The sequence below is a fragment of the Parasteatoda tepidariorum genome, chromosome 6 (genome assembly GCF_982258835.1).
Source record: "Parasteatoda tepidariorum strain Cologne lab strain chromosome 6, Ptep-v5.0, whole genome shotgun sequence".
Classification (NCBI taxonomy): domain Eukaryota; kingdom Metazoa; phylum Arthropoda; class Arachnida; order Araneae; family Theridiidae; genus Parasteatoda; species Parasteatoda tepidariorum.
The window spans coordinates 61,102,088-61,118,183 of record NC_141760.1 but is presented as its reverse complement, the minus strand read 5'-3'; the positions used below and the strand labels follow the sequence as shown (position 1 = coordinate 61,118,183).

General features: G+C 27.8%; 1 protein-coding gene across 2 annotated transcripts; it reads right to left on the bottom strand.

Annotated features, from left to right (window-relative positions):
- Nucleotides 1-3,762: 3,762 nt before the first annotated feature.
- On the bottom strand, nucleotides 3,763-13,948 carry 14-3-3zeta (tyrosine 3-monooxygenase/tryptophan 5-monooxygenase activation protein zeta). 2 transcript variants are annotated; one of them, XM_016068668.5, is made up of 6 exons: nucleotides 13,875-13,948; nucleotides 13,297-13,615; nucleotides 10,189-10,312; nucleotides 8,115-8,278; nucleotides 4,915-5,010; nucleotides 3,763-4,810 (listed from the first exon to the last, which is right to left on the bottom strand). In XM_016068668.5, exons 2-6 carry the CDS (start codon nucleotides 13,588-13,590, stop codon nucleotides 4,751-4,753), a joined length of 738 nt encoding a protein of 245 aa, XP_015924154.1. In that variant the 5' UTR covers nucleotides 13,591-13,615; nucleotides 13,875-13,948; the 3' UTR covers nucleotides 3,763-4,750. The 2 variants fall into 2 exon arrangements, with proteins under 2 accessions (XP_015924154.1, XP_015924156.1); XM_016068670.5 differs by lacking the exon at nucleotides 8,115-8,278 and adding an exon at nucleotides 7,922-8,085.
- Between the last annotated feature and the right edge of the window lie 2,148 nt (nucleotides 13,949-16,096).

Genomic DNA, 16,096 nt, shown 5'->3' with positions numbered 1-16,096 from the left:
TATGAGGAAAAAAAAAAAATTTTTTTTAAATGGCGGGAAAATTATCGAATTTTGTTCCGGTTTTTTGATTTCCGGATAACGGGTTCTGTACTGTATTTATGAAGTGATTAAATAAAAAATTTATTTTAACTCGTCTTACTATTTTTTTCTGGAGAGTGCTCCCTCAAATCTCCCATACACCATGGGGTTTTTTTTTTGTGTCACTTCTTCCTCTAAATAGAATGAAACTATTGGAAATAAGGCTATACTAATCGATTCTTATATAACTGACTGCAATCCTATATTTGATAAAAGAGTTCCCACTCTTTTATCAAAACAAAAATCTAAGACTTATTTTTCAAAAAAATTAAGGATCTTAAAAATAGTATAATTGTTTATCATAAAATTAACTGCCTAAAACAATAAGTGGTATTCTTTTATTATAAAGTAATCCTATATCTTTTTAGAAAACAGTATGTAACTTAAACATTTTGAAATAATTATTTATCACCATATTTACTTCATAATAAGTTTTATATAAATTATTTCCAGCCAAAACTGTTCTAAGGAATTAACTTTGCATAATATTATTAAAGTATCTGGCGAAAAACGCATTTAAAAGTTGATTAGAAATTTGAAAAACTAAGCAGTATATTCAACTGCATTGTTAACAGAACAAAAATTTTAATAATAAAATCAGTAAATTTCGTTCCTTTATGCAACAATCTGTTAGTACTAAAGAAATACAAATAATAGCATAAGATATTAATGAAAGTAGGGTTTCTCAAAACGCTTTACTCAAAATGTATGGGCATTCTAGGTAATAAAAGTAGTTCTTCTTGCAAGACAGAAAAATTGTTACGATCAACTAAAGTGATACTAAAAATTAAGGACTTTTAAAAAACCTTGAACCAAAATTTTATTCTCCCCCTCCCCTTAAAAAATATTAAGTTTTTAAGGATTATTGAAATCCTGTATAATGCATGTTTCATTAACCTATTTAAAACCAGGCATAGAAATTTTATAAAATGTGATATTGCATTCATTAACAAACAAAAAAAAGTTTTAGAGTAGAAAAAATATTCTCAATGTCAAATTTCTTTTTAAGTCAATGGACAAATCATTTAGTTAGCATACCATAAGTTTTTTTTTATGAAATTTGTATTTTAATTTTATTTATAGAACTTCTTGCAACCTTAACCCTAATTGGAATGATTATACATTATCAAAAAGATGAATTTACCAACAAATCTTGCAAGTTAAAAAATTCTCTACAGAAAACTCCAATTGAATTACTAATATTTTATCTATATCTTAAAAAAAAAAGGGTAAGGGGTTAAGGGTTTTACCCTTAAAAAAAAATTAGTGAAAAATAAGTCATGTTAATAAAAAAAAATTATAACTGAGTTCATGCACTTTCAATAAAAATATTCAAAAATACTAAATATTTAAATCGCATCTTATAGTTAAATACGAGCATCTCTACCAAATAAATTTTCACAAAAATATGATTTCTGAGACCATTTGATCTTAATTGGCAGAGAACTTTGTACAAAATGACTTTGAGTGTTAGCACCAGAGGGTTTGAACAAAAAATTAAAAGGCCACTTTATTTGTTGTTTGCTTGTCTTTTGATGTCAACTAGTCTTAGGGTATTAACAGGGGAGTCCAAGTCAAAATTCCGGAAAATTTATTGAGTTAAAAAAAAGTTTAAACTAAGTTTTTTTCCCTTTTCTCAATATTTCTTAAAATATATTTAAAATTCTACACATACCTATGATGACCTGGAGAAGTAATTAAAATTTATAAATATGTCTTTCTTTCTAGAGTTTATGATTATAGCAACTACTTACTGATAAAAAATTTATATTAATCATTAATATAAACTTATAAAGTACAGTGGAACCTGTCTAAATTGACCACCCTCGGGACCAAGTCAAATGGTCACTATATAGAGGTGGTCACTTTATGAAGTCTTTAAAAAGGACTAAATAAAACTTGCAGAAAATGGTCACCTTACTCAGATTTTCACTTTACTCAGGTGGTCACTTTTATAGGTTCCACTGTATCTTTTTAGCTCTCCCTTACAAATAAATAAAATGTGTTTTTAAGTTCAACCTTTGAAAATTTGATTTCCGGAACCTTCTGTGATCGATTTTTCAAAATGTCTGGACTTTCGATCACCGGAAACTTTCTGATCACTGTTAGCAAAAATTCCGAAAATCCGGATTTTTTCCGGAGCACAATCAGCCCTGTATTAATATACATCATTGAAATGGTAAAAATAACATTAATTAAAGTCAGTCGATTACAAGTTCTAATTCAATTTTCTGTTTTAAGTATTAGAATACCCAATCTAATAGAATTTAGAAAAATGTATTAATTTAATAAAAATATTTAAATTTGAGATAGTACAAGTTAACACACTTTAGTTGGATCTTCTTAGTGAATTAAAACAGTTTACAGCTTGTAAACAACTAGGGGTCAATTTCTTAAAATTTTCTTTATAATCAAGCTCTTTTATCTGCTAGACATATTTAAAAAAACATACAAAAATCTTTACAGGCCTGACTGCTGGCATTTAGTTCAAAATACTCAATTCTTATCGAGCTAGATATAGAAATTTTTTCAAAATTTTAAGGTATGTGCTGGAACAGTAGTGAGTGAACTTTTAAGGGGGAAAAAAAAAAGAGGAATAATTATTTGCTAATGGAATATGATCATAATGAGGATTAACTGCTAGCCTGGTTAGTCTTAGTCGAGAAAAAAAACCTGCAAGGATAAAAATATGGCTGGCATAACTAAGCTAATTTTTAATAAATTATACTTTATAAATATAACTTACGTTATTTCAAGGATTACTCGTAATTTTATTTATAATGTGATCAAAACACCTGTATGAACTAAACATTGTTTGCTGGGATGAAAAAAAATCCCCATTAATACCTATTATGCTTTCTCATCGTGCAATTTTAAATTCTAGATATTTTTCATTAATATGTACCAATTTACTTTTTAAGTAGACAAACGTTATACTAACTTAATTTTTCACAACCCATTGTAAAATGATCACTTTCATCTATATCTGGGTGAAAATAGCCAGTTTGTTTCTAATGACAGAATTTGATTGTGTCTGATGATTAGGAGTTGTATTCATTAGATCTTGTTAAAATTTTTCTTCAAAATTTGTATGCCCTATTACTTAAAAATATTAATTAAAATAAATATTTACATATTTCTTGCATAAAATTCTCTTTGAACAAATGAATTTTATAAATTTGTGCAACAATTCTTTAATGTACTTAAAAAATTTGAAATATGATAAAATACGCCAAAAACTAAAATTATGGGGTCCAAACTTAGGACGACTTTCCGGAACAAACTATTGGAACCATATTTCAAAGATTGAGAGGTTCAGAGAAAAGTTTGTCAATTTTTCAAAATTTATAATATTTTGCCTGCAAGTGGGATGAACTGTATTGCCACATGAATCCTTTAAGTGAAGAGAAAAACCAGAAAGAGAATTGCTAGAAGTGGAGAAAATTTTTTGCTCACAAGAAGAACCTCTAAAAGCATGAAAAATTTTTTTAATTTAAAGAAACATTAATAACAAGGAAAATCTCCCCATGTTTTGCTTGTTTGGATGAATTTTAAATTTCCCACAGGAGATTACAGCAAGTGAAAAAACTGAAATTCAAAAGCCTCAACCCTGCATTGCACAGCATGTACTGTTTTTAGAGTGGGTGAATGAAGTTAAAGACAAATTTTAAAACAGACAAATAATGAAACAAAAAAGCATCGTAACTTTTTATTCATATACTTTTTAACTGCTGAAAATTTCACATTATTTGGCTTGGTATGCAATATACAGAAAAGTATAAATGAAGCTTTCAGCAACATTTCTAGCAGATCAATGTTTTTGTAAGACTGAAATTTAATTGAAGTAGACAATTTGTTCTACACAGCATTTTATATTAAAAAAGATGCAAGCACAAGATATATGGGATGTGACATTTCTTAAAAAGATTTGAACTAATTTTGATATTACCCGCTAAGGCCAATAATAGTTTTTATTACTGATCAATCAATGTTTAGAACTATGAAAAACCATAAATTAAAAACTAATACTGACCATATGGATTTACAAAATGCCATGACATGCTTAATTATGAAATTAAAATCCCAAAGTTTAATTTTGGGCCAAACCAGAAACTAGATTTAAAAAATAGAATATTTTGGTCACGTCACAATTAAATGTTCAAAATAACTTAGCTACCACCACATTATACAGGATTACGGACATTAGTTAAAAAGTCAACTGAAATTACGTATTTGGCCATAAATTAAACCTAGAACAAAGACTATTGTGTAGCAAATACATGAAACTTTCTGCTGCTTGGGAATTCCCACTTTTGAGTTTCCTTCAGACTGAACAAGTTCTGCTCAGATGAAGTTAGTTTGAAACATTGAGCACAAACTTGTAAATGTCCGATTTGAAAACAATGAAAGAAAAGAAACCACCAGCTTTTGTGGTTCAGTTCTGGCAAGCCCATAATTCTGCAAAAATGAGGAGTGCCTTGAGAAAACACCACAAGGCTCTCTCAATTTCAAACTTTCGATTGAAGGCATCACATAAGTTTGTAAAATGTAAACTAATGATCTTCAAACAGTTTTTGGGCTCTGCTCAGATGGTGGTGCAATCAATAACAATTAAAGGCTTTTTTGTTTGAGGCTGGGGACGTGTTTTCAAAATAGGTAGTGCTCACGACTATCAATTGTCACCAGCTTCGGGCTGTTCTTCAGCGTCACCTTGTGTGTCTGATGTCCATAGCTGAGGGAAGGAAAATTATAAATTTAGAATTCTTGTGACAATTCTATTAATTCATACTAAAATATTAAATCTGTTAAAAATAAAAGAATTCAGAATGTGCATACCGTTAAATTGTCCCTTAGAAGTTGCATGATAAGTGTACTGTCTTTATAAGAATCTTCATTTAGTGTGTCTAATTCTGCTATTGCATCATCAAATGCCTGAAATTCAAATAAAAAAAATTTATTTAATTGCAATCACAAAATTACTAATCAAAGAAACTGGGGAATTTCTTTGGCCATTATCTAGAAAAAAGATGTTAATAGCACACAAAAGATATTTAACCAAATTAAAAGTGCAGTTACATATACATTTTCTTTTTACTATTTCTTTCAGTTTTTCCCTAAGTTTTTTAAACTCCTCAAAATATTTAAAAATTTACTCCTATTCTGCATTATCTGGGCTCATAACTTGCAAAACTGAGATTAAGGCTGTTACTTTCATAATTTAATCTAGGTGAAAAAATGCAGCCAGATTGGCAATAGTTAAAAAAAGTTTAATATCTATTAAATTATAAGTTATTTGTCTGTTCAAAAGCCCAGATAACTTTTTACAGCTCTTAAACTGTGGCTTTTCTATTTTCCTTAGCGACAAAGCTTTGAAAAACCTTGTTATTAGATGCAGCTAACTTTTAGAGAGGCCACGATTAACAATATAGGTATAATGTTTAAAACCCAATATACTGTTGTGGCAAACAAACTTTGAAACTCAATTTTGAATATTTAAAAATTGTATCCAAGTAATGAAGAGAGAGACATATGCTTTGACTTTAATCAACAGTTGAGCCTTGAGTTTTATTGCACAGGAACTGTAATATGTGTCCACTATAAAGGCTTCAACAGCCCTTGATCAATATAATCAATACTTATCAAACATAAATAAGCACTGTTAGAATAGAGTTTGTTGGATCACATCAAACAGTAATTAGATGAGACATACATACAATGTTAAAAGGAATTAGTGATCATACATAACAGGGGGAAAGGCATATGCACACAAGGAAGCAAGGTAACTTGCAGATCTGCAAAATGAAGTTGTGCAGTACTGAGCACTAGTTTACACCAATAAATTTCTTCGTTTCATACAAGCTATTTTATGTCATTTGTGTTGACTTATAAAAATGATTACAAGTAAAAAAAATTGCTGCTGTATTTACAATTGGAAGAAGTAAGAATTAAATTACAAAACCTAACTTAGCACATTATCTTCCGATAGATAAAAGCTGGCACAGTTCATAAAATTATTACATAAACAGTCCATAAGATTTCATATTTAATTTCATCTAGTCAAAATTAGATTTAGAATGACAATCTTAATAGCTGCCCTTTGCTGAATGAAAACTTTCCACATAAAATTTTTTTGACTGGATTAGATTGTAAGCATGTAAAGAATAATTTTTCTTCACAATGAGCTATATAAAAAAAAACAAGCACAGACCCGCCAACTTTCATTTTTTAACACTGACTGCTGCATGAGTTTACGATGAAATCTCAAGACCACGAGTACCAACGAACGAAGAGTACTTTGTTAAGTACTCCCACCGATACTTTAATAATTAGAGTATCTGGTGGTTACAATTTGTTGACATGGTATGATGCTTATTTGTGCCCGTTTGTTTCTCATCTCGCTACTTTAGAAGATCAGTTTGAATTGTTGGTGAGTAAAGGAGTATAACTTAAAATCTGTACCCCAATTCGTTGAAATTTCAAAAAGAAAAATGGAAACTTATTTCTTAGTGAGTCAAATAACAGCAAAAGAAAGCTTTTACGAGGCTCACAACAATTTAAATTAAATTATTTTTATATTACTTTTACATCAATTTATTAGTTTGATACATCCTGTGAAATCTTTTCAAATACATACGAAAAGCCTTCAGAATTGGTCAAATAGAAGTGGCAGTCAACGTGTAAAAGCATTTTCCTAGTGATAGTGAAATGACAGTAAACATATTGTAAGCAGTCATTTAATCCACAATAGGCCAACAAATAAAAAATTTAAATATTTAGCAGGGCAGATATAAGACAAGAATGTAGAAATTTTGTTCAATTATAGTGCTGTTTCCACCACTAGCAAGAATTTATTAAAAATTCATGTAAACCATTTGAAAAAGACCGACTCTTAAGTTAAACCTTATTATCTAGGTTACATTTTCTTAACTTTAACATTATAGTTGGATAATTACAGTAATAATTTCTTAATATGTTATACTAATTATAATTTGCATATACCCTCTATAGGCTAACATAAAAAATAAATCATCTTTAACTTTTCTTTAAGCAACTTTGACAAGCTTACAATTTTATCTTAAAAATACACTATACAGTGGATGTCAATAAATATATTTCAAACAAAATAAAAATTATGGTTAAAATACATTTTCTATCTTACATGCAAGTAGCATTTTGCAGTTACATTTGAAATTATTTTATTACGTAATTATCCTCTGAAAAAGTATACTAAAATCTATTTTAATTTTAGACACTTTAGTACACTTTTTAGTAGTAAATTATGTGTAATTTTAAAATCCAGTTCAGGGTACTAAAATCACCAACTCTTAACTCCATAAACTTAAATTTAGTCCCACTCATAAACTTAAGGAATTCTAACTCAAATAAAGTCATTTGTGTTCTCTTTAATGTAACAGAAAATAGTCTTTTCAGCAAATAAGTTAGTTTAGACAAAGCAAAAATGTCATTAAAGTTGCCTGATTTTCTCAAAACCTTGTTCGTGTAATCAGGCATTACATACCAGCCTTCATTTAATTAGAATAAGCAGGACTAAGCAAAGATAATCGACAAGCTTGAAAATTGTTTTTAACATTTCTAAACAATAAACTCATACAGGTTAAACAGAATTCTGCTTTTCCTGTAATCAAAAATAGCATGCAATCATAATATTCAACCACAATAGATTAGTATTTAAAAAAAAAAAAAAACTAAAATAAGTAAAATTTGTTATGTATTAGTGTTGCAGATACCATCAGTAATCTTGCTGAAGCAAATCATGCAGTTGCAAACTTATTTTATCTGTTACTTTCCAGGCATTACTTAAGAAAAATATATACACTTTTACCTGCTTTGCCAAATGACAAGCACGATCTGGCGCATTCAGTATTTCAAAATAAAATACTGAAAAATTCAATGCCAACCCTAAACGAATCGGATGAGTTGGCTGCATTTTGTTTTTACTTATATCAAATGCTTCTTGATAAGATTTCTGAGATTCCTCAACAACACCTAAAAAAAGAGAAAGCTATTAAACATACCTGTTTTGCTAATTGACAAGCCTTGTCTGGAGAATTCAATATTTCAAAATAAAATACTGAAAAATTCAAGGCAAGCCCCAGTCTTATAGGATGTGTTGGTTGCATTTTACTTTTACTGATATCGAATGCCTCTTGGTAGGCTTTCTGTGATTCTTCTACAACACCTGAGAAATTCAAGAGACATCAGTTATAATGATTAAACTAGGTTCTTAATATTTTATTCAGCAGTCTCCCACACTTTATATTAATACTATATAAATGCTTCCAGTAACCCTGAGACTGTACAGCATGTAAACTCTTTTCAAAATATTGAATCAAGATAACAATTCACTTCATTTTTCATGTCAACAAGAATTTAATGCTAGATTGTTAATAATGTTGAACATTAATCCTAATTAAATAAAGTGTATGGTGCAAATTAGAAAATTTAATCATTAAAATAATTATGAAATAGTTATAGTAATTTGTAAATAATTACATTTAATGCTCATATTAAATATAAGATAGTTTTAAAATGTTAGCAACATTTTAAAGTAAATTAGTATGAAATATAAAAATTCAAGTAAAAATTCTAATATACATTTTTTTTACTATAATACTTTTGTATTGATTTGTACTTGTAAAAATGTACTAACTCAGTATTCTAATACACTTTTTTCATCAAAATTTTTTAGTGTTTTTGATATTGCATAGCTTAAGTCAAGCTTAAAAGCTTCAATATCAGTTAAGTCAATTCAATATTAGTTGAAATTGAAGTGGACAAATGAAAAATTACAAAATATTCTTTACAATGTCAGCAATATTGCTTTTTTAAACATTACATACAAATTAAAAATTATTGAAAGATAATTAACTTATTTATCATATTTAGATATTCTAAAGCTACAAATCCCTAGAGCAACAATACGCAATCAGTAATTTTCAGTTTATTAGCTTTTGCTATATTTAACCAGTTTCTTCTTGCAAACTTCCTTATATAGAAATGTTTACAGAGAATATTACATAACTTTATTTTATCTTTTTTAAAAAATAAAGATCCATATGAAAAATGCTCCATATTTTATTACTCTGTTCACTTAACAGAACAAATGTTTTTCTTTTCTTTATACAACCAAATGTAAAACATTCATTAAAAGCCAAGAGTTAAATTTTTTTTAACTAAATTAAATTTTAAAACTAAAATTAAAAAAAAAAACTGCTGCTAAAACAATGAGAATGACAACAAAAGCTGATAAGTCTAAATATAAACTATTTAAAAATTAAACAAAATTTATTTAGTTGAAAACTAGAAACAGCCTTTTTGAAGATTAATTTTCAATCTTTTCAGCACACTCTGCCAATTTCATCTTACTAAAGTGCCACACCCCTTTGTTTTTTATTGCTTCTTAATTGCTATCTTAATTTTTAAAATAAATTTAAACCTGACTGCTATTATGAATACACTTGCGTCTTAATTTTAAATATTTATAATTTTATGATAACTGAATTTGATAATAAACCCTTAAAATAAATAAAAATTAATAAATTATGAGCCGAGTTTTATAACTAAACTTCAAAAATTGGTATTTATGATTCTTTCTTTGCAAATAGTACTTTATTCTTGATATTTAACAGTAATCAGTTAAATCTAAAAAAATTTAACCAACTTAGAAATAGATTTTTGTAACTAAAGATTGTTCAAGTATTAAGTATATTCAAATCAGAAAGTACTAAAAATTCCTAAAAATAATGCAATGTAACTATTTTTTTATTACAGAAACCATAAGCCAATCATACCTTAGAAATTATTTGGTTGCTACAAGTGACATAACTGAGAAATGCTGTTAGAAAACATAATTATATAATATATATAAACAAATTATATATATATATATATAAAAAATTCTTTATTTCTAGCCTTTAATTCCAGTTTAAAATATTGCTATTTATATTTGAATTAGAAATAATCATTAAGGTGAACACAAAATTAAATCCTATTTTTTAGACTATTTAAAAATTTATTTAATAACTATCATCTCCTTTTTTTAGTTTAAATATAGAAATGAACAAAATTTAAGTAACAAATATTACTTACTATTCTTTTGATCTCCTGTTGCAACTTCTGCTAAGTACCTGTAATAATCTCCTTTCATTTTCAGGTAAAAAACTTTACTTTCAGCATTGCTGGCTTTAGGAATAAGAAAATTATCTAGCAGGCCCTAAAAGTTACAAATCAAAATGTTGATAACCATATAGGATTTTATATATATATAAAAAGCTAATTTTCTTTCAAGTTAAAAAAAAAATATCAATACATGGATAAAGAGATAAAAATTAACACCTGCCCAATAACTGGTTAAACAAATTTAAAGTTAAAATATATATCTATATGAAAACATTTTGTCTTATGTGGAATTTAGTAATTTTTCAAAATTTAAAATATTTCAGATTATCTAAATAACTTAGATTACTTCAGTAATTTATAATAACTGCATAAAATTTTGTAAACCTTGCATAAATATTTATGGAGATGTGGACAATTTTGTAAAAAATTTGTTCGTATTACGTTTATTGGAATGGAATAATTTACTAACTCTCATTAGATCCATCACCACTCAAAAATGTGAGGCCCATTGAAATATTTATACATAACTTTGATTGTTAATGGGTTACAATTCAAATTTGAAACTTGTTCAGTAAGTACTGATAGCAGAAATAAATCAGGTTGTATGTTTAATACTGCCCTTTGTCTCTTAGGTAGGCCAAACATGGAAGAGGCAATTGGTAAGGACATATGTGAGGCAGAATTCTAAATTTTTACACTAGCATGTGCATATCTTAATGCAGAATAAATATTAATCCACAGAATGTTATCAATGTTATAATAAGAATCTCAACGAGATATTTTATTTACTTCAATAGTATAATTATAATTCTCAATACCAATTTTTAAATCATGCGAATACAAATCCACAATAAATTTTAAAATCGCTTGAGTAAGAAACATTTATATTTTATATCAAATCGTACTAATACGAAATATCATTTTGAAAATATAAACTGAGATGTAAGATTTTAAATCACATTTGCATTGGTAGGAAAAAAAGTTTTAAAAACTTGCAGTAAGATTATAAAATTTTAAGCAAAATTCGGATACATTATACGAGTCTGGCCATCTGTATACCTCTCCTTACCACTTGCCTCTTTTATCTTACCTTACAGGGTAAGCAACTTTGAGTAAATAGTAGTAGGGAACTAGATATAACCTTTGTGATGATCAACCCATAAGTTATGCCATAGAATAATTGTTTATTTACTTCCACTATTATTAACATTGAACATCTTAACAATCAACTCCTTTTATCATCCAAATCAATAATCATGCTCTGTAAAAACAGGGACGTTTTCATAATGTGATCTTTTACAACTACTATTGCCAAGGCACCAAATTGATCTTAAGAGGGAAATTTTTGAAAGTTTAAAAAATTACAAAAAAATAATAAATAATAAAAAAAAAACGGTTTGCTGGTGATGGTCATGAGTTATTCCTTTGAGTTGGATCGTTTCCATGTTTTTTCTAGTTTCCATAAGACCAGTGAAGGAAATTGCGAATACCGGGCGATTATTCTACCACAATAATACTATTCTACCACACATCACAATACGGAAATGATTCCCCCTAAAATTAATGAGTGTCTTTCTCTATGGCTGTTCACTAAAGCAATACTTCAAAGGGCATTTCTACCTTGGTATCTGGCACCTTTTATGTCCGATTACGTCAGAACCATCAAAAGGATTTACAACTTGCAAAATTTTTTCCTAAATATTATGAAGCTCTTTTGGGAGGTGGCCACGAGTTTATATCATTTAAGTTGTTCTTCTGAGATGATTAAGAGTTTCACAAGGGTCACTGCCCAGAAGTCACCAAAACTTGACCAGACCAGATTAATATGGAAATTCTCCAATTATGACAGAAAATTCATAAATGAACCAGCTATAGGGTAGCTATCTATACATATACAACTTAACTACTTTTGTAAATATAACTATGTACAGGTAAACTAACGGCAGGTTCTTAAAAAATGAATTTTTTATACGCTATTTATAAAAAATTAAGGTAAATGTGTGACAGGAATTTATCTGCAATACATTTTTATTTAAATTAATCCGCTGCATGAATGGAATGTACTTTTGCAATTATTCCAAGTCATTTCACAATCTAGTAAAGAAAATGGATATGTTAAAAACTTAATTTATTACTCAAATTAATTATCTGAAAAGTCAAAATAGTCTCCAAAATCCTTATTGCAACATTGTATGCAATTATAGCTAACACACAATAACTACATTACGCTAATGTGACATTCCAATCTTCAAATATGAAATTAAATTATAAATAATTGCTAGTAAGGGAATAAAACTACCAAGGTAAAAAGGGGGGTGTTTTTGCAATAGTATTTGTGTTCATCAAATGCAAATATACTAAGTTACCTCTTAGCTGTTTAATTATCTAACACAACCCTCAAAGAGTTTCCAAAATATATTCCTTTGGACAATAAATTAAAATTTTGCAATTACAACCTTAAAATACAACAGTAATCAAAATTTAAAGTTCTCTCAATGAAACATTAGTTTAAAAAACTATGCAACGAAGTAAAATATTTTAAAAAGGAATGATTAGTAATAACAGCAATTATTTAAGTGGAACTTTAGAATGAGTCGAAATACAGCCCTATCAATCAGTTAAATGAAGGGGGGGGGAATACAGTGCATTTTGCATTTAATTCATTTAAACGAATTACAAAAAGGTATTTAAGTTTAAATTTTTCTCTGAACCTAATGCTCTATAGTAAATGCACTAATATATTATTAGAAAGGAGAATAAGTTTGACTAATAGTAAATAAATAATTAAGAAAGAGTTGACAGGCAACCCAAATATTAAATCACATTAAGATTTATCATGGAAATTTTCCACAGATTTGTTTATTTAAGAGTCAATAGAGATACAAGTCTTTGCTCATAAGATTTTATGATTATATTATCACAACTCATTAATAGTTACAAATAACTACAACTATTACAAAACATGCAATTAGAAACACAAGCACTTAACATAACAAAACAATGCTTCATTATACTATCAAGTTATTAATTTTAGATTAAAATAAAGAGCATTACTGAATTGAATATAAATTTACTTACTAAAACATCGTAGCAGATTTCTCTCAGTTCTTTTTCGACTTTTTCACGGTACTCCTTTGCCATTTGTTGTTTCTTTTCGCTTCCTTCTGTTTTCTGTTCTATACTGGAAATAACTCTCCATGAACTCCGTCGGGCACCAACAACATTTTTGTAAGCTACAGACAAAAGATTTCGCTCTTCATTGCTGAGCTCAACACCAGTTTCGGTCACTTGTTTCATAGCCGAGGCCATATCGTCGTACCGTTCGGCCTGTTCAGCCAACTTAGCCCGTTGCACCAATTCATCTTTATCCATTGTAATTGTGATTTTAAATTAAGCACTGAAAAAAGACACAAAATATAAGATACAACAGCAGGAACGAAGACTGCAACAAGATACGACCGGTATACGGCCAAGCACCCGATACAAAGATGGCGGAAATGGAACACCAGAAAGGTTGAAACGCGACCTTTGCGCAGATTTTATATATATAGCGCGGAGCAGCCAAAATATCAATTCAAATATATAAAAAATATTAAATTGAGGTAAATTTAATTAGACATTAAAACACTTAGTACTTTGTTTAAAATTGTATTTACCAGCTAATGAAGAATCCCAACGATGTTAAGTTTATGCCGGTCGATGCTTTCTCTTTATACGGGGAAACACATGTAAGTGAAAGGACCGTGACGTCAGCCGTTGCTCGGCAACAAAAGCACGCTCGAAATTTCCGAGGGCTAATGGAACGGGAGAAATACAAAATTCCATCTAAACGCTAACTTTTTGATAAAATATTTTGCTTGGCTAGTAACACGCCCAATTTTCTAGGATTGTTTTATAATAATAGATAATCATTCCTTAAAATTCACATGCTTGTGAAGCAATTTTCAATTTCCTAAACTTATATAAATCATAAAGAGCAACTTATTAATTTGAGTGCTATTTGTTTTAAAAGGAAATTTATAAACTTAAATTTTTATATCATTAAATATGAATCTATAATTTTTGAGATTTTTCCAAAATATCGCAATTTCTCATACACATCCTCACATTACTTATTATACGGGTACAATATAATTTCTTTAAAAATAAAGTTCAGTTAAATATAGAGATTAAAATAAATTAAAAAATGACTTACAAAATTAAACTCTATATAATGAGTGACGGTCCTCTAGAGGAAAAAGAGAGGGATTTTTTTTTTTCGGTTATGAATAAACTAAAATAAGAGAACTCATATTTATTTTAAAATTTGAAAAAACAATATAAATGTTGTTTATAAGGATTTTTTCACCTTTTTTTCTATTACGAATTGCAATAACTACATGGAGAAAAATTGAAACTTTCAAGGACTTAAAAATTTTTCAATATCATACAATATGCAGCCTAGAGATCTCATGTTCACAATCGTAAATTTTTGAGAAAAATTGTTCATGTAAAGTATATATTGGTTTACGGATAAAAAAATCATAAAAAGAGTTATAACCATGGTATCAAAGGAATTTAAAAGGGAAAGGACAAAAATTAAGCCAGTTAAATAATTTTTCTTCCAGAATGTAATTAAAATTTTAACTTATTCCCTGAAAACAAAATAGAATATATAACAAAAATTTCTGCATTGATTTATATCTATTAATCATATGAAAAAATTATCTATTAGTGTTATAAAAAAATTAAATTGTAAATTTGAGGGAAGCAATGTAAAAAAATTTTTTGTAATGTTTTTATTTTGTAAATACATTTATTATTAAATTTTGTACTTCCTATCTGCAAGTTTGAAATTTTTTTATTATTTTCCCATAGTGTTCTACTTCAATTTGCAGAGAAAAGAATAGCTTACAAATGTTCCGCATATTGCAACTTCAGTTAACGACAATAGGATATTAATATATCATGAAATTTATTTTTTATCTTTACTCTGATTTTCCCTTTATTGCATATTTAAAATATATCCTTATTTTATAGAATATACCTTTACACATTTTTAATTTCGTTTTTATCAAACCTTATTGCGATAGTTCAGTGATTTGCGCTTTCTGTTATATTATCTCAGTATTTTTTATTCAGTTATCTATTTTTATTTTTCATGTTTTCCTTCTTTCTTTTTTTCATTTTTTTTTCAGTTAAAATGTTGTCAGTACCTTACAATAAAAACTCACATGACAAAAAGAAATATGCACGTGTTTTCGATAATTATTTTTCTTTCATAATCATTAAAATACGCGTTTTTTTACTAACTTCATTAATATGCCACAAAAGAGTAAATTAAAAGGAAGCATTATTTTGCTATTAAAAATTTTAAAATTAACGAAAGTGTTTTTAATCAAATTACGATTTCAATTAATCAATTAAATCGAGTATCAAAATCTAAAGGTAATTTCCTTTATAATGCAGTTTCCGAAAAAAAAAAGGAAAATTTAAATCGTTATTAACGAAATTTCTCTCTTTTTATAAATAAATAACTCAAAGGAAACTTTCTGGTCTGAAAATTAAAAACAAAATTATACATTATATAATTTGAAAGTCAAGTTAATCTTTAAATTCTGAAAAAGAAAATTTCATGCTTACTATGTTCATCACGTGAATATTTCTTTCGTCACGTGAATATTTAAATAACGCGAATATTTCTTTATGCTGTTACTGCAAATCCACATCGGTTTCATGTTAATTATACTCACATTGATAACTTTGCTAAAAGCTGATTTAACGTTTACTTGCTGGCTGATACAGAAGAGGTAACAATTTGTTAAGTTTCAATCATGTAGGGTATCATTTTATTCATTTAAATTTCTTAATTTTTTAGGCATTCAAATTATTTCCCCCG